The sequence below is a fragment of the Gobio gobio genome (genome assembly GCF_949357685.1).
Source record: "Gobio gobio genome assembly, chromosome: 11".
Classification (NCBI taxonomy): domain Eukaryota; kingdom Metazoa; phylum Chordata; class Actinopteri; order Cypriniformes; family Gobionidae; genus Gobio; species Gobio gobio.
Genome location: NC_137104.1, coordinates 38,880,101 through 38,898,646, shown reverse-complemented (window position 1 = coordinate 38,898,646; position 18,546 = coordinate 38,880,101). Strand labels below are relative to the sequence as shown.

Below are 18,546 nucleotides of genomic sequence, written 5' to 3'. Positions count from 1 at the left end.
TCTGGATCTATAGTTGAGCTCATCTATCTGTGAAAATGCTCAGCCAGACGCGAGGCAGGAAAATGATTTACAAACCTATGACGAGGCGCACAAGTTTATTTTAGGCGCAAAAATGAAAATCAAAATATATGAAATATACATAATTATATACAGAACATCGGAAATAATGTGATGGTTAGATTGTTTTGTTAAATGTTCAGTTGTTGCTGAAGCAGTTCAAGTTTGAGAAAAAAAACATCTTTGTGACCGTGTTTGATGCAAAATCATTTTATTGAAAGAAAATGACAATTAAATAATCAAATAAAATATATAAATACAAAAAATAAATATATAGATTTGTATAAAAAAAGCATGAAAAATAAAAATAACATCCAGAACATCCATCTCACTGAGCTTAAGTCAGTTCAGAGTGAATTTGAGTTCTGAAGGATTATCAGATATTAACACCATTTCTGGTGTAAACGTAAATGCATGTAAACATGTAAACGTAAATGCTTTATGTTCTTCTCTCTACAGTCTGTTGAAATGAAAAGGCTTTGGCATTGTTCATGAGGGATTCAAGTAATGTAAACGTCTTTTCAGTGCATCTCTTCAATATGGTTGCACTGAAGTTAATTTTCATTTAGACTAAACATGTTATCATAGCGAATAAATACAATTTACAGGTAGTGAATGCATTTCAAGCTGTATTTTCAAGATGTTCACAACAGCATCCATTAGCCTTAATAAAACTATGGAAGTTGTTTTGTATTGAATGCCCAGTTTTATTATACAGTGATTTTACCAAGTAGGCCGTGTTACTGGATCAACATCATTGACTGGTCAACATTCTTGTCTACCCTAAAAGATAAATTACTCAATTTGAACAAAAATAAATAAAGGAGTGCAGGTTCCGAACTGCATTTAATAATACTTCACAATTGTACCACAGTAACGTCAACTATCTAGTCATTATTACTCACCTTATAGCGACACCTACTGGTCATTATTAGCAACTGCCTGCAGCTGATTTTGCACACAAATTTCCTTTGAGAAAAATAGCTCTTTAAGTGTCTCATTTCAATTTCACGCAATGTATAAAAAAATCCTTCATTGTAAACCAAGAACTAAATTCAATAAATATTAAATACATAACTTATTAATAATATTAATACGACAACATTAAACATAGGAAACGTTAACTGATGGACTGTCAAAATGGAAGGTGACTTCCAAAGGCTGGAACGTACATTCCATCCCTTCAAACATTAAGGCAAGTCAGACGATGCTACCACGATGCCTGTTGACCTCGCCTTGGGTTTACTTGCACCGTGGAGGTAAGCTGAGGGCTACTGGTGTCATATGATGTTGTATGATCACTGTTGTTTGAGTTTCAGGACTCTCAGTGCTCTAATGTACCAGTGGCAAAAGTAGTACAGTTTCTGGTAGATCTCCACATTGGCCTGGTACAAGCTCCAGGCTGTTTTCAGAGGAGGCAGGGAAGGCTGGACGATCTCAGAAGGTGGCGTCCCAATCTGTAAGAAGGTTTAGAAGATCTGGTTAACCACCTCCTATTTTCACTTTTATTTCACTTTATTTGTTCACAAAGATGCACACGATTTTCTCTACATTTCATATTTATTAAGTAGATATATAAAAATACCTATAACACTTTATTTTGATGGTCCCTTTAGAGTGATTATGTTGACTATAAGTAATATTGCACATACGTACATGTCAACTGATAGTCCTTAAAGTATTAGTAGACTGAACAGATTATTTGGCCCCACTCTATAGGTGGCCTTAACTACTATGTACTTACATCAAAAAATAAGTACAATGTACTTACTGTGTTCAAATTGTATTGCAAAACACCTTTGCTGATGCTGAGGTGGGATACGGGTAGGGTTAGGGACAGGTGTGGTGGTATGAGTAAGTTTAAGGGTAGGGTTAGGTGTAAGGGACGTGTCAACTGTGTAATTACAAATTTAACTACAGAAATTAATTAAAGATGTAATTACATGCAGGTATTTAAAAAAAATGTAAGTACAATGTAAAAACATGTATGTACACACTAAGTGCATTGTATCAAATGATTAATTAAAATGTTAGTACATAGTAGTTAAGGCCACCTAATATAAAGTGGGTCAGATTATTTTGAATGCTCCCCAATAGACATTTTACTGAATAATTTTGCAAGTACATGTCAACTTATTCTACTAACCCTAACCCTACCAGTCTCCTAATACTCAATACTCGGTTTCACTTCATTTTGATGGTCCCTTTAACACATTCTGTTGACTATAAATAACATTGCACCTACATGTCTACTAATTCTCATTAGAGTGTTAGTAGAGTATTAGTAGACTGGTAGGGTTAGGGTTAGAATAAGTTGACATGTACTTGCAAAGTTACTTATAGTCAGTAGAATGTCTGTTGGAGGACCATCACAATAAAGAGTTAGCAGACATTAAGCAGACAGTCTACTGATAATCTAATGAGAGTTAGTTGACATGTAGTTGCAAATTTACTTATAGTCAACATAATGTTCAAAAGGGACCATCAAAATAAAGTGTTACCCAATACTCTAATGGGAGTTAGTTGACATAAAGTTGCAACGTTACTTATAGTCGACAGAATATTTAAAGGGGACCTTCAAAATGAAGTGTAACAAAATTGAATATATTGATCATATAGATTTCAAAAACATCCATCCATCCATCCATCCATCCATCCATCCATCCATCCATCCATCCATCCATCCATCCATCCATCCATCCATCCATCCATCCATCCATCCATCCATCCATCCATCCATCCATCCATCCATCCATCCATCGAAATATAGTTGTGATTATAATTTCAAAGAAGTCTCTTATGTTCACCAAGGCTGCATTTATTTGACCATAAATGCAGTAAAAAGTAATAAGATTACATATTATTACAATATTTTAAAATATATTTTATTCCTGTGATGGTAAAGCTGAATTTTCAGCATCATTACTCGAGTCGTCAGTGTCACATGATCCTTCAGAAATAATTCTAACATTTCTGTTATTATCAATGTTGAAAACAGTGCTGCTTAATTTTTGTGGATTTTTTTTTCTCCAGAAATGATGAATAGAAAGTATTTATTTGAAATAGAATCTATTTAGACAGATTTTAAGATATTTAAATATTGTTTGATATGAGCTGCACGGTTCTTCTTACCTGTTTGAGCACTCCGTTGTTGATGTATTGGATAAGATCACTGGTCTTCTTTGTCTTAGAATAATCATCCTCCATTTCGTCTTGTTTCTGGATCCAGTCAAGATGAAACTTGAAGGATGTCAGACCAGAGTACAGCTGTGCTAAGGTACTGCTCACCTGTGGGCCAAAAGGAGCCAGATGTTACACACAATTCACATGTCATTTTTGAAAGATCTATTCTAAAACAATAATTAGTCTATCATTCTGTCTATCCATCATTCTTTCTTGGTAAACTTTGCTTAAAAAGGGCACTTTATAGTCTGAATTTCTTTGCATTTATTTTGAAGTCGGGCCCTTTGGTTGGGAGAAGATAAACGTTATCTTGGGGTTTTCAATTAACAGTTTGGTCTTTATTTCGGATGTTATTCATAACAAATATTCAGTTAAAAAGAAAGTCTACTGTTGCTTGAGACGGGGAGAGGAAATAGACAGAGGCAGAGATGTCGATGTACTACCTCGAGTGATTCCAGGTCTTCTGTTCTGACGTTCAACGAGGGCAGGGACGTGAGCGATTGTTCAAAGTCTTTAAAGTTGTTCTGAAAAATGTCAAGCATTTTATCAGACAAACAGTAACGACCCAAAAGTGCATGCGTTTTATTTTGCACGGGACATTTCAAATGAATTCGAAAATAATTTTCATAAACGTATCAGAAAACTGACACTTACCCCTTGCTTTTCTGGAGATACCATTCTGAATAGCCTAAGCATGTCTTCGTACAGTCTATGCAGCCCCTTTTTTCCTTGAGGTATATTAGCGGGATGGGCTGTGACGAAGCCGAAGAGTTCAACGCAAGTCATCAACACGATGAGGGGAAAGGTGGAGTCAGGTGACACTGTCAGCATAAAAACAAACAGGCATTTTGTATTAATGTCATTGGGACAGCTGCTCTGAGTAACAAGTGTTTCAATGTCTGTCCTGAACAGCTGTTTTACTCCATAAAATCTTGTATCTAAGCAGAGCTCTTCCTCTTGGTTTGTAATGGTTACACCGGATGGGACAATCTGGAGCACAGGAAGATTTCTCCCCACAGGAATTTCCAAGGCATGTAGGACACACATTTAAAACTGTAGCTGGGTGCGTTACGATTGGTTTTTCATTGGAGTCTACAAAATGGAGATATGTACTATTTGGATGAAAGGATGCCTGAGCTCAAGAAACAAGGTCATGAAATTTCAGAAGATGAATCGAGAGAATATATTACTTAAAGTGAAAAAAATGTATATTTGGCCTTTTGTTTAACTGCTAATAATTGGTTAATTTCGGGCCCGTTTGATGTTTCCGCCAGTCTTTAGCCACAGCAAACTCAAATGAGCCATGGCCAAAGTCTGTCTGAAGGTTGTAGACCTTCAAATACATTCAGCAGATATGTGATAACTGTGTGATTTAACCCTTTGATAAGCATTAGAAGGAAATTAATAGCTATTTGCGCAATTAGCATCCTTTGAAAACTTTCTAAATAGAGAAATTGTTAAGGTCACTGATAACGGTTGCGTGCAACCCCTACAAATTTGATAGTGGCGATCTCCATCAAAACCGTGGTAGGCATGCGAAGTGAAATATCACATTGACTCAATTGGCTCAACAGCTGTTGACTCACTCGCAGACATCCTCTGTCTGCATTAGTGGTTGAAAATGATTTTTTTCCTCTCTCTGATAGCATCTTTTCGCTACTGATCCGAGTCGATACGCATGCATGTTTTCAAATTGGACATTATCATGCAAAAGCAATGTAAGAATGTTTACAGACTCTGTGATCATGCAACAGGCTTGAAACATTGTTATATTTAGTATTATCTACATTGCCAGCCCCCCAAAAATAAATAGGCAGATGCTTAAGAGTGATTTGACATATACTGCAGTGATTATGTTTCTAGCATGTTATAAGTTTGGCAAAAGTTCTTCTAACCCTAACTGATGGAGTGAGTAGCTTTTCATTTCTTAAACAACCATGGAGGAAGACACTTCATGGCCATATTCCAGCATGGCAATGTCAAGATTCATCAGGTTGTGAAAGAATGTTTGGGAGGTAGCACGAAGAATCATTTTCACACATGAATTGACACCTCTGAGTCCAGACCTTAAATTCATTGAAAGTCTTTGGGATGTGCTGGAGGAGACTTTACAGAGTGCATCGTCAATACAAGATTGATGCACCTCTTCAAGAGGTTCCATCAAGAGGTGCATACATTTTTGGTCAAGATTTTGTCATCCTGGAATATGGCCATGATGTGTCTTCTTACGTAGTTGTTTAAGAAGTGAAAAGTGAAACACTCCATCAATTAGGGCTAGAAGAACTGTTCCCAAACATGTACAGAAACATAATAATCACTGCAATAATGATCCAATTCTTAAGCATTTGCCTATTGAAATGCAAACAATGAATGCTTTGGACTTTACAGTGTATTTATTAATAGTTGAATATTTGATATTTTTAAAAAGTTTTTGTACTTAAGTTAAACTTATTCCAGTAAGTCTCCAAGGCATCTTTTCTAAGTTTTTCATCTAACATTATTTTATGTATTTCAGTTACTGAAAACAATTTTAATAGTTTTAGTTAAACACTGCCTTAAATATTTTATATTATGAATCTGATTATATTATTGTTGTTATAACATTGTAACTAAATTAATTATATAATATATTGTATTATAATTATATCAGATTAATATAATTACAGAAATGACCTGATTTGAGTTAAATACCTTCAAAGGCACAAATGGTCTAATTTGATTAGGAGAAATAACCTTGACCTTTGACCTTAATGTAACCTGTACTTCAGAATGCAACCACATATTCAGGATTTGGTGAACCAAAGTATTTTAACTTAATAATGTAAGCACTTAAAAAACATTTTGGTTGACAACTATTATAATGGTTACAGCCCCTAATATCATGATAAAGTTCTAAACCGATATCAAAGAAAAACTCTTTCTCAATGAATAAATAGAATTAAAGCATTTCCTTAAGAGTAAAAACGCAATGTTTTACATATTTAAAATAGTTTTTGTACTATTAATGACACAATACCCATCTCTAACATTTACCTGTCGTACTTTGAATCAAGGTTAATGAGCCTCGACTAGATTTAGGGATTATTTTAGTTCCTACTCTTTCAGAATATACTTTTCAAAACAAAATTCATAGACAGCAAAAACACCCACCCTCTACAGTTTACACATTTTTGCCTTCACTAAAACACATTCCCATGCTTGTGCTGTAAAGTGGGGGAAAAAGGAAGAAATAACTTACGTTTCATGATAATCCCCAAAACCCAAGTAGTAAACAGTGTACAAACTTGTCTTTATCACTCTACTAACATTTGGACAAGTGAAAGGGTTCTCCTTTATAGTATGGGCCATGACACACACTGTGACTCATTCACATTCAGGAAAAAAAAAGTACAGACCTACACACCGCCTCTCACTAAACATATCTTTTTTCTGAAGAACTCTACATTTTTGCTATTTCCGCCAACTTTATGTCTTATGTTTCTAATTTTGAATTTCTTTTTTGGGGTGGGCCTTTTGCCCCATAAACAACCTTCGTTAAGCATCTCCACTATATGTAGAAAACAATATGTCAATGTTTTCTTCATATTCATCCCCAAATCTGATAGTTACTAGTTTGTCATTGATATACATATAGTGTATGTATACTGAGACTACAGTTGTATCAGATTACAGCTGGCCATTGTGAAACGCCGCAGCGATGAGCAAGATAAGGAGATACATTTTTAGATAAAAGAGGTGCAGTTCATGACACAACAGTCTCAATACACTCACACACTAATCTAGAAGATCTGAAGCCCCACTACCCATGTCTCCCCGCTGACCCTTTCCCCCCACATTCGTCCGCTTGGCCTCCTCTGACACATCTCGCTGTAATTTCCACTCAGACATCCAGCAAGCACAAGTGTCTTCATGCCTTCATGCACATACATGCATTCCTTTCCTCTCTCTCTTTCATTTTCTCCATCACCCACTCATTCTAATTTCTTCCTTTCTTGTCTATGGCAGGGCAAGGCAAAGAGGGACATGTCGATAAGACTAATGACTGTTAGCACTGTGTGGGGTCATATCCTGTACCTCTTCTTCAGGAAGTGGTAAGTGTAGCCTAGAATCCTGCGGTCTAGTATACTTAGAATGCAGTAGATTAAGCGCACGCGGTGTAGGAATTCCCATTGTTTGTATGTTCATACTAATTTAAAATAGTTAAAAATACACTGTGATGTTTCTTTTGTTGTGTGACTCAGGCAGTGTGATTACAGCACTCCAAAAAAAACAAGCTAATGTTTTTAGTAACTGATGATATTGTAGAGCTGACCTATACACAGTCAGCCATGATTCATTTCTGGCGCATGGGAAGATGTCCATCAATGAGTAATTGCGATTAAAGTGAGTAGTAATCGACTGGTTGATCTCATGATGATGCTTTCATTTTCTCCAAAGCAACAGGTGGAAAATCAATGGATGGAGAACACACCTTGGTGCCCTTCCCAAAGAAAGTAGGGAAAAATCTTACTCACTACAGGATATTCTAATCTTTTGTTGAAGTCATGCACCTCAAAGTCACTGAGCGTTTAGAATTACATGCTTTGTCCAGACACAACATTCGTCCATTATCCTGCCGTATCGGAAGTTGCATCATATTCTTTGACAGAGTAACCTTTTCATAGAGCAGGGGCGCGGGGAGGTGGATTGTTAATGCTCAGTAGGCAGAAGTTCATTGTGTCATATTCGAATGCGTTCACAGCAAAAGACAAGCCACATTTAGCCCAAGTGGGTGGATTCTTTGAGGTGTTTAAATTCCTGCAAAGGAATGCATGATCAAGCAGAAACAACATCCTTCCCTCTATTAATGAACTGATTAGTCAAGAATCCGATGCTCCGAATTTGAATTCTAGTTTCCTTTTTCAGTTTGTCCAACTTGTGCTTTGTATGTGAAGGAAGTTGCGGCTTATCTTTTCTTCTGATTGTGACTATCAAAAAAGAATCTACTGGCTGTTCATTGGATTGAGGAAGATTTGAATGCAATCTGAGTTTGCAATCAACTGTAAGAAAGGGGCAGTTTAAGCAATATAATTGAGTTATTATTTCAAATGCTTTTTTTTTTTTTATGAAACAAGATGAAACACATGCATAGGCTTGGATCCAAAGCAGCCATTTTACTTTATTTACAAAACAAAACTTTTTTTACTAATGTAAACAAAGATCTCAAGAACAACTAAAACGTAAAGCACCATAACAGACAATGGCTAAGAATTAACTAAACCGTGATTGGGGTCCACCTGTGCAATAAGTCCATTCGTGAAATTTCCTCACTACTAAATATTCCACATTCAACTGTTAATGGTATTACAACGAAGTGGAAGCAATTGGGAACAACAGTAACTCAGTCACAAAGTGGTAGGTCACGTAAAATCACAGAGCGGGGTCAGCGCATGCTGAGGCGCACAGTGTACAGAAGTCGCCAACTTTCTGCAAAGTCAACAGCTACAGACCTCCAAACTTTGTGTGGCCTTCAGATTAGCTCAAGAACAGTGCTTAGAGGGCTTCATGGAATGGGTTTTCATGGCCAAGCAGCTGCATCCAAGCCTTACATCACCAAGTGCAATGCAAAGCATCAGATGCAGTGGTGTAAAGCACGCCGCCACTGAACTCTAGAGCAGTGGAGACATGTCCTCTGGAGTGATGAATCACGCTTTTCTGTCTGGCAATCCGATAGATGAGTCTGGGTTTGGCGGTTGCCAGGAGAACGGTACTTGCCTGACTGCATTGTGCCAAGTGTAAAGTTTGGTGGAGGGGGGATTAGGGTGTGGGGGTTGTTTTTCAGGGGTTGGGCTTGGCCCCTTAGTTCCAGTGAAAAGAACTCTTAATGCTTCAGCATACCAAGACATTTTGGACAATTTCATGCTTTCAACTTTGTGGGAAGAGTTTGGGGATGGCCCCTTCCTGTTCCAACATGACTGCGCACCAGCGCACAATGCAAGGTCCATAAAGACATGGATGAGTGAGTTTGGTGTGGAGGAACTTGACAGCCCTGCACAGAGTCCTGACCTCAACCCGATAGAACACCTTTGGGATGAATTAGAGCGGAGACTGCGAGCCAGGCCTTCTCGTCCAACATCAGTGCCTGACCTCACAAAAGCGCTTCAAGAAGAATGGTCAAAGATTCCCATAAACACACTCCTTAACCTTGTGGAAAGCCTTCCCAGAAGAGTTGAAGCTGTTATAGCGGCAAAGGGTGAGCCAACTCCATAATAAAACCAATGGATTAAGAATGGGATGTCATTAAAGTTCATGTGCATGTAAAGTCAGTTGTTTTTTGCGCATCTGTGCGAACGGGGATCATTTTGGTAATGGTGTCGTCTGTACGTGAAATATGAAGACAGAAAGGGGAGTGTGAATCCAGCGTACTAAGTACAATGTTGTCGTGTAAATGTACCCTGAGTAGGTTGAATTTGAACTTACTTCACAACCGTTAAAAAAGTATGTTCTACATAATATGAATATGGGTAGTATGAAGGAAATTTGGATGTACTACATCTGTCATGTAACCTACCAGCGTCAGTTGTGTCACTTCACTGCCATTCATAAATTCTCTCCCATAGCCTCATGGTATAATAAAGTGTCCATCAAATGCACACTTCAGAATCTCAGTGGTAGTAGTAGGTAATTTACTGTTTTTTGAATACTATATAATAGGGAAGTATTCCATTTCTGACGCAGAGTAGGCCACTAAACCAGGATATTGGGTTACAGCCATATGTGTTTTGATCTGTTTCTCATTCTATTCTTTCTCAAGGAAACAAAATGCAGAGGTAAAAAGCATAGAATTCCCAGTCACTTGGGCAGGAGGAAGGGGTAAGATTACAGTCCAAAAAGTCCTAGATCGGTGAAGAAAGGGAAATCCCAAAACAAATCCGTAGGAGGTGGTACTGACCTTAATCTATTTTGCGGCCTACCACTGTTATGTTTGGCAAAACCACATTCTTTCCAGTCAGGCAAGTCAAATTGCGAAAACAGTGAATGACCAGAATGTCCAGATACTAATTTTAATATTTTGAGTTATATCAGCCAACATGCCCGAACTGGAGAGTTTTAATAGTTGTTTAATAGTATGACTAAACTTGAATAGTTTAGTCATAACAGTCTACTATGACTGCATGTCTCCCTATGGCCTCACAGACACAGACTTGCTCTCACACGCACATTTTTCGGGGATGATCCAAGAGTCTGTCATCATCAGTGAATGAACCAAGCGCTGGTCATTTGTGACATCATCACGAGACTTTTCCTGTAGCGTGAACACCACTGTTGTTGTTTCATGACCCTTAAAGGGATAGTTCACCCACAAATGACACTTGTCATCATTTACTCACTCTCCAAACAGAAGAAAGAAACTCATACAGGTTTGGAACAACTTGAGGGTGAGTAAATGACAAAATGTACATTTTTGGGTGAACTATCCCTTCAACTCATTCAAACGTATCGTCTCTAGACGCTGAATGACGTTTTGTGTCTTCTAAAAGTCTTACACTTTCATTCCTTTTAAATTTCCAAGCCTAGACGTTTTTGTTTTAAAAATGTGTCAGCCAACAACTTTAAGAGTTTATATACCGTAATTTCCTTCCTTTAAGTGTAAAGTAAAACCACCACTGTCAAAAGTATCCCAGCCCATTCTAGTTAATAGTTTCCAGGTGTGTGTGTTTCCTCAGAGCGCAGCATAAATGCTTGATGATTCTGATTGGCTGACATGACTTTATTTGTTTCGTTGTTGTGCTTGGCTTAAATAACATCAAATGCATATAAATGTTCACATATACATACATTAATAAAACAAACTGGATAAGATTTTTTTGCACCATCATTTTATTTGTTGTCTAAATTTTAACCTGTTTCATCCTTCCACGCCTTGTGACAAAAGTTTGCCATATTAGTCAGCTATTTCAAATTATGAATCTTTCTTGTTGCAGATGGAAATATACAGACAACCTCTTACTTAAGTGCAATTCACCAGTCACAGTCTCGAATTATGACTTTCCTGTGATGCACAAACACACCGACATCCTCACACACACACATTGCTGATGGGAGGGGAGTGTGAATTCCGTTTTCGTCACAGCGTTTTTCATCTCTAATCTGCTTGCAATGACTAATGGAATGCAAAGAATGGAGCAGAGAGAGAGAGAGAGAGAGAGAGATAGAGAGTGACTAGGAGTGAGTGAAATGGAAATCGTTCTCATTTATCTAATTTATTTACGAGTTCGCCTAATGTTAAGCGTCATACATCTTCAACCCACATAACAAGCATAAACATTAATGAAACACAAACACGAGGGACTTAATATAGTGGTGAAAGATGAAGATAGATGCTTCTGTACTAACCCAGGGAGTTTTTAACCCACCTTTGATGTCTGTAACTTGTTTGTTTTTTGTGCATTATGTGTCTCAAACTTTGATATGAGAGTCCAAATCTGCTAAGGGATTATAATGGAACAACAGTTTTAAAAAGTTTTTTTATTTTTTGCTTTTATTTATAGTAGGATCTGCATTTTCATGAGTTTAAATAAAATATTTTTTGTTACAAGAGACATTAAAAATGTTGTGCATCAAAACCACTTTTTTCCTGGTAAAAAAATTAACTTGATTTTCAAAAGTCAACGAATTTGTGACCGCTGAATGTAACATTTTTGACGAGCTAAACATGTCTGTCTCTGAGTAGCATGCAATTTATTTTGAGGGATAGTTCACCCAAAAATACAAATTCTGTCATTAATTACTCACCCTCATGTCATTCCGAACCGGTAAGACTTTTGTTTCATCTTCGGAACACAAATGAAGATCTTTTTGATGAAATCTGAGAGCTTTCTGTCCCTCCATTGGCAGCTACGCAACTACCACTGATGCTTCAAGAAGTCCATAAAGAGATTGTTAAACTAATCCATATAAATTGAGCGGTTTAGTCCAAATGTTCTGAAGAGACACGATCACTTTATATTCAATTTGGGATTTTATTCACATACAAACATTCATCAACTTACACATCAGTTGTGGTAAACGGAAGCTCAAGCATGTTGCTTGGCGTTCAAGAACCAATGAGGTTCATTCTTGTGTGTTACGCAACAGGTTTGAGCTTCAGCAAGAACCAATGAGGTTCATTCTTGTGTGTTTACATTTACATTTAGTCATTTAGCAGACGCTTTTATCCAAAGCGACTTACAAATGAGAGCAATAGAAGCAACTACAACAGTCAGAGGCTACAGTATGCAAGTGCTGTAACAAGTCTCAGTTAATCTAACACAGAACACACAGGATTTTTTTTTTTAAATAAATAAATTAGACAGACAGAAAAATGAATAGAATGTTAAGTGCTATTCTTGATTGGTCAGGTGCTGCTGGAAGAGATGCGTCTTTAGATGTTTTTTGAAAATGGCTACAGACTCGGCTGCTCGAATTGAGATAGGCAGGTCATTCCACCAGGTGGGGGCAGTCCAGGAAAAGGTCCGTGACAGTGATTTCATGCCTCTCTGGTATGGCACCACAAGGCGTCGTTCACTGGTAGAACGCAAACTCCTGGAGGGTGTGTATGTCTGAACAAGCGAGTTAAGGTAAATTGGTGCAGAGCCAGTGGTTGCTTTGAAGGCGAGTACCAGTGCCTTGAATTTGATGCGAGCGGCTATTGGTAGCCAGTGGAGTTTGATGAAGAGAGGCGTGACGTGCGCTCTCTTCGGCTCGTTAAAGATCACCCTCGCCGCTGCATTCTGGATCAGTTGCCAGGGTTTGATAGTGCATGCCGGAAGGCCTGCTAGAAGAGCATTACAGTAGTCCAGTCTGTAGTCCAGTGTGTTACGCAACAGGTTTGAGCATCAGCAAGAACCAATGAGGTTCATTCTTGTGTGTAACGCAACAGGTTTGAGCTTCAGCAAGAACCAATGAGGTTCATTCTTGTGTGTAACGCAACAGGTTTGAGCTTCAGCAAGAACCAATGAGGTTCATTCTTGTGTGTAACGCAACAGGTTTGAGCTTCAGCAAGAACCAATGAGGTTCATCCTTGTGTGTAACGCAACAGGTTTGAGCTTCAGCAAGAACCAATGAGGTTTATTCTTGTGTGTAACGCAACAGGTTTGAGCTTCAGCAAGAACCAATTAGGTTTATTCTTGTGTGTTACGCAACAGGTTTGAGCTTCAGCAAGAACCAATGAGGTTCATTCTTGTGTTTTACGCAGCGAGTTTGAGATTCAGCAAGAACCAATGAGGTTCATTCTTGTGTGTAACGCAACAGGTTTGAGCTTCAGCAAGAACCAATGAGGTTTATCCTTGTGTGTAACGCAACAGGTTTGAGCTTCAGCAAGAACCAATGAGGTTTATTCTTGTGTGTAACGCAACAGGTTTGAGCTTCAGCAAGAACCAATGAGGTTTATCCTTGTGTGTAACGCAACAGGTTTGAGCTTCAGCAAGAACCAATGAGGTTTATTCTTGTGTGTTACGCAACAGGTTTGAGCTTCAGCAAGAACCAATGAGGTTCATTCTTGTGTTTTACGCAGCGAGTTTGAGATTCAGCAAGAACCAATGAGGTTCATTCTCGTGTGTAACGCAACAGGTTTGAGCTTCAGCAAGAACCAATTAGGTTTATTCTTGTGTGTAACGCAACAGGTTTGAGCTTCAGCAAGAACCAATGGGGTTCATTCTTGTGTGTTACGCAGCACGTTTGAGCTTCAGCAAGAACCAATGAGGTTCATTCTTGTGTGTAACGCAACAGGTTTGAGCTTCAGCAAGAACCAATGAGGTTCATTCTTGTGTGTAACGCAACAGGTTTGAGCTTCAGCAAGAACCAATGAGGTTCATTCTTGTGTGTAACGCAACAGGTTTGAGCTTCAGCAAGAACCAATGAGGTTCATTCTTGTGTGTAATGCAACAGGTTTGAGCTTCAGCAAGAACCAATGAGGTTCATTCTTGTGTGTACCGCAACAGGTTTGAGCTTCAGCAAGAACCAATGAGGTTCATTCTTGTGTGTTACGCAGCACGTTTGAGCTTCAGCAAGAACCAATGAGGTTCATTCTTGTGTTACCCAGCACGTTTGAGCTTCAGCAAGAACCAATGAGGTTCATTCTTGTGTGTAACGCAACAGGTTTGAGCTTCAGCAAGAACCAATGAGGTTCATTCTTGTGTGTTACGCAACAGGTTTGAGCTTCAGCAAGAACCAATGAGGTTCATTCTTGTGTGTTAAGCAACAGGTTTGAGCTTCAGCAAGAACCAATGAGGTTCATTCTCGTGTGTTACGCAGCACGTTTGAGCTTCAGCAAGAACCAATGAGGTTCATTCTTGTGTGTTAAGCAACAGGTTTGAGCTTCAGCAAGAACCAATGAGGTTCATTCTCATGTGTTACGCAACTTTCTTGAGCTTCAGCAAGTACCAATGAGGTTCATTCTCATGTGTTACGCAACACGTTTGAGCTTCAGCAAGAACCAATGAGGTTCATTCTCATGTGTTACGCAGCTCGTTTAAACTTCTGCAAGTACTAATGAGGTTCATTCTCGTGTGTTACGCAACAGGTTTGAGCTTCAGCAAGAACCAATGAGGTTCATTCTTGTGTGTTACGCAACAGGTTTGAGCTTCAGCAAGAACCAATGAGGTTCATTCTTGTGTGTTAAGCAACAGGTTTGAGCTTCAGCAAGAACCAATGAGGTTCATTCTCGTGTGTTACGCAGCACGTTTGAGCTTCAGCAAGAACCAATGAGGTTCATTCTTGTGTGTTAAGCAACAGGTTTGAGCTTCAGCAAGAACCAATGAGGTTCATTCTCATGTGTTACGCAACTTTCTTGAGCTTCAGCAAGTACCAATGAGGTTAATTCTCATGTGTTACGCAACACGTTTGAGCTTCAGCAAGAACCAATGAGGTTCATTCTCATGTGTTACGCAACTTTCTTGAGCTTCAGCAAGTACCAATGAGGTTAATTCTCGTGTGTTACGCAGCACGTTTGAGCTTCAGCAAGAACCAATGAGGTTCATTCTTGTGTGTTACGCAGCACGTTTGAGTTTCAGAAAGAACCAATGAGGTTCATTCTCGTGTTACGCAGCACATTTGAGCTTAATCAAGAACCAATGAGGTTCATTCTCATGTGTTACGCAGCTTGTTTAAACTTCTGCAAGTACTAATGAGGTTCATTCTCGTGTGTTACGCAGCACGTTTGAGCTTCAGCAAGAACCAATGAGGTTCATTCTCATGTGTTACGCAGCTCGTTTAAACTTCTGCAAGTACTAATGAGGTTCATTCTCGTGTGTTACGCAACATTTTTGAGCTTCAGCAAGTACCAATGAGGTTCATTCTCGTGTTACACAGCACGTTTGAGCTTCCGCTAGAGGTTTGCTCTGAGCCGGTTCGGTTGAGATTCTGTTTTTGTTTGCTGATCAATGTTGTGAATAAAATCTAACGTTCAATCTGTTCATCATATAATGTGATTGTGTCTCTTTGGACTAAACCGCTTGATTCATATGGATTAGTTTTTCAATCTCTTTATAAACTTTTTGAAGCATCAAAGTTGTAGTTACATAGCTGTCAATGGGAGGGACAGAAAGATTCTTAGCTCTTAGATTTCATCAAAAATATCTTTATATGTGTTCCGAAGATGAATGAAAGTGTCACGTGCAGGATATGAGGACCCAAAAGCAGAAGGTGATTTGACAAAGTTTTAATTCAGTTCAGGGCAGAATTACTCAGGAAGCTACAAGGCATATAAATCCAACAGAAAGTTCATCAAACGTAAGGAACAGAGCCGCCCGGTCAGGAACGGCAATGGGAAACCCTCGGCGGCAGAGAGATAGGCTGGGTTCGAAGAGAGCAAGGAATGCCAAGCCGTAATCCACTCACGTAGCTGGAGACTTCGAATAGAGCAGATACGAGGTGATAACAAATCAGTCAGGAATGAACATGCACCGGACGGGACTAAGACGGGACAGTGATAGACAAATAGGTACGTAACATTAAGGCAATAATCCGACGAAGAACAAGAGAAAGGAAGGACAAGAAATGGAGAAGCCAATCAGAGAAAGTGGGCAACAGATGAGAACGATAGAGATAATGAACAAGACTGTGAGTACGAAAGAAATGAGGTGATGAGAGACAGCTGAAAACGATTGAGTAAATGAATGCTAATGTGTGTGCGTAACAGAATGTAATAATGAGTGTGACCAGAAGAGGGAGAAAAGAGAAAAGAAAGAAAGGAAAGAGCCAGGATCATGACAGTACCCTCTCCTCAAGAAGCGCCTCCTGGCGCAACAGAGGAGGACTGACGGGAGCGGTAGAAGTCCTCGATCAGCGAGCGGTCCAGGACGTCCCGGGACGGAATCCAACTCCTCTCCTCCGGACCGTATCCCTCCCAATCGACCAGGAATTGATGACCATGACCCCGAGGGCGAACATCGAGAAGTCTACGAACCCTATAGGTGGGGGCGCCCTCAACACGAACCGGAGAAGAAAGCGAACGAGGAGGAATACGGGTAACGGGCTTAATACATGACACGTGAAAGACAGGATGAATGCGTCGGAGATTGGCAGACAATTTGAGTCTGACAGAGACAGGACTGAGGATCTTAAGGACCCGAAATGGTCCAATAAATTTAGGTGCCAGTTTACGCGAAGTGGACTGAAGAGGTAGGTTAAGGGTGGACAACCAAACCCTCTGCCCAACAGAATACCGAGGACTCTTAACTCGACGCCTATTAGCGGCGCGCTGTGTATGAGAACGAGACTTGCAAAGGGAAGACCTGACCGCTCTCCAAGTACGCTTAGCACGTCGAATAAAGACCTCAACAGACGGCATCCTAGCGTCCGTCTCTTGTGAGGGAAAAAGCGGAGGTTGGTAACCAAGGCAACACTGAAAAGGTGATAAACCCGTCGCAGAGGACGGGGCGGAATTATGCGCGTACTCTGCCCAGGGAAGCTGTTCTGACCAGGAAGCCGGATTGCGAAAAGCTAGACTACGAAGGATGCGCCCGACTATTTGATTGGCTCGTTCGGCCTGGCCATTGGTTTGAGGATGAAAACCGGAGGAGAGACTAGCCGAAGCCCCAATGAGACGACAAAACTCCTTCCAAAACAAAGAAGAGAATTGGGGACCTCTATCGGACACGATATCGGAGGGAAGACCATGAATCTTAAAAATCTTGTCGACGACTACTTGTGCGGTCTCTCTAGCGGATGGAAGCTTTGGTAAGGGGACAAAGTGAGCAGCTTTGGAAAAACGGTCCACGACAGTGAGTATCACGGTGTTCCCCTCAGAGGCAGGAAGACCCGTGATAAAATCCATGGCGATGTGCGACCATGGGCGAGACGGTAACGGAAGAGGACGCAGCAATCCCGCCGGAGGTGCATTACCAGACTTAGTCTGAGCGCAGACAGCACACGAAGCGACGTAACGCCGTATGTCGCGTTCACGAGAGGGCCACCAGAACCTCTGGCGGATGGCAGCGACGGTGCCCCTAACACCAGGATGAGCGAATAATTTAGAAGAGTGACCCCATTGAAGAACCGCGAGACGAGTAGATGGAGGAACGTACAGAAGACCTCTTGGACAGAGACGAGGAGTAATGGCATGAGCCAAAGATCGCTTAACCAAACGTTCTATTCCCCAGACAGCTGCGCCCACCACCATACCCTGAGGAAGAATCTCCTCGTTAGTAGGAACAACCTCTGGAGAATCGAACTGTCGCGAGAGAGCATCTGGCTTAAGGTTCTTAGAACCAGGACGGTAGGAGATGGAGAAATCAAAACGTGTAAAGAAAAGTGCCCACCGAGCCTGACGGGCATTGAGTCTCTTAGCAGAATGAATGTACTCCAAATTTCTATGATCAGTCCAGACAATGAACGGAATCGAAGCACCCTCAAGCCAGTGACGCCACTCACCGAGAGCGAGACGGATAGCCAATAATTCGCGGTTACCCACATCATAATTGCGTTCGGCGGGAGAGAGACGATGTGAAAAGTAAGCGCAAGGGTGAACCTTATCATCAGAGGATGAGCGCTGGGAAAGAACGGCCCCCACGCCCACCTCTGACGCATCGACCTCTACTATGAATTGTCTGGAGACGTCTGGAGTTCTTAAAATAGGCGCCGTCGTAAAAAGGGATTTGAGGCGATCGAAAGCAATCTGAGCCACATCAGTCCAGGAGAAACGGACCTTGACGGATGTGAGCGCCGAAAGAGGAGCGGCGATCTGACTAAAATTGCGGATAAACCGACGGTAAAAATTAGCAAAACCCAAAAAACGTTGAAGGGCGACACGCGAGTCGGTTACCGGCCAATCGGTGACAGCACGAA

The 18,546-nt window shown here is 40.2% G+C and overlaps 2 protein-coding genes across 2 annotated transcripts in view; both read right to left on the bottom strand.

Moving 5' to 3' along the window:
- Positions 1-18,546, bottom strand: part of LOC307133598 (craniofacial development protein 2-like) — a 1,416,430-nt gene that overhangs the window by 1,047,936 nt on the left and 349,948 nt on the right. The gene's annotated exons all lie outside the window — the stretch shown is intronic.
- On the bottom strand, positions 1,356-4,026 carry il11b (interleukin 11b; the record flags this gene model as incomplete). Its single annotated transcript, XM_079829721.1, has 4 exons — positions 1,356-1,514; positions 3,190-3,345; positions 3,684-3,764; positions 3,895-4,026. The coding sequence occupies 4 exons, from the start codon at positions 4,024-4,026 to the stop codon at positions 1,356-1,358; spliced, it is 528 nt and encodes a 175-aa protein (XP_079685847.1).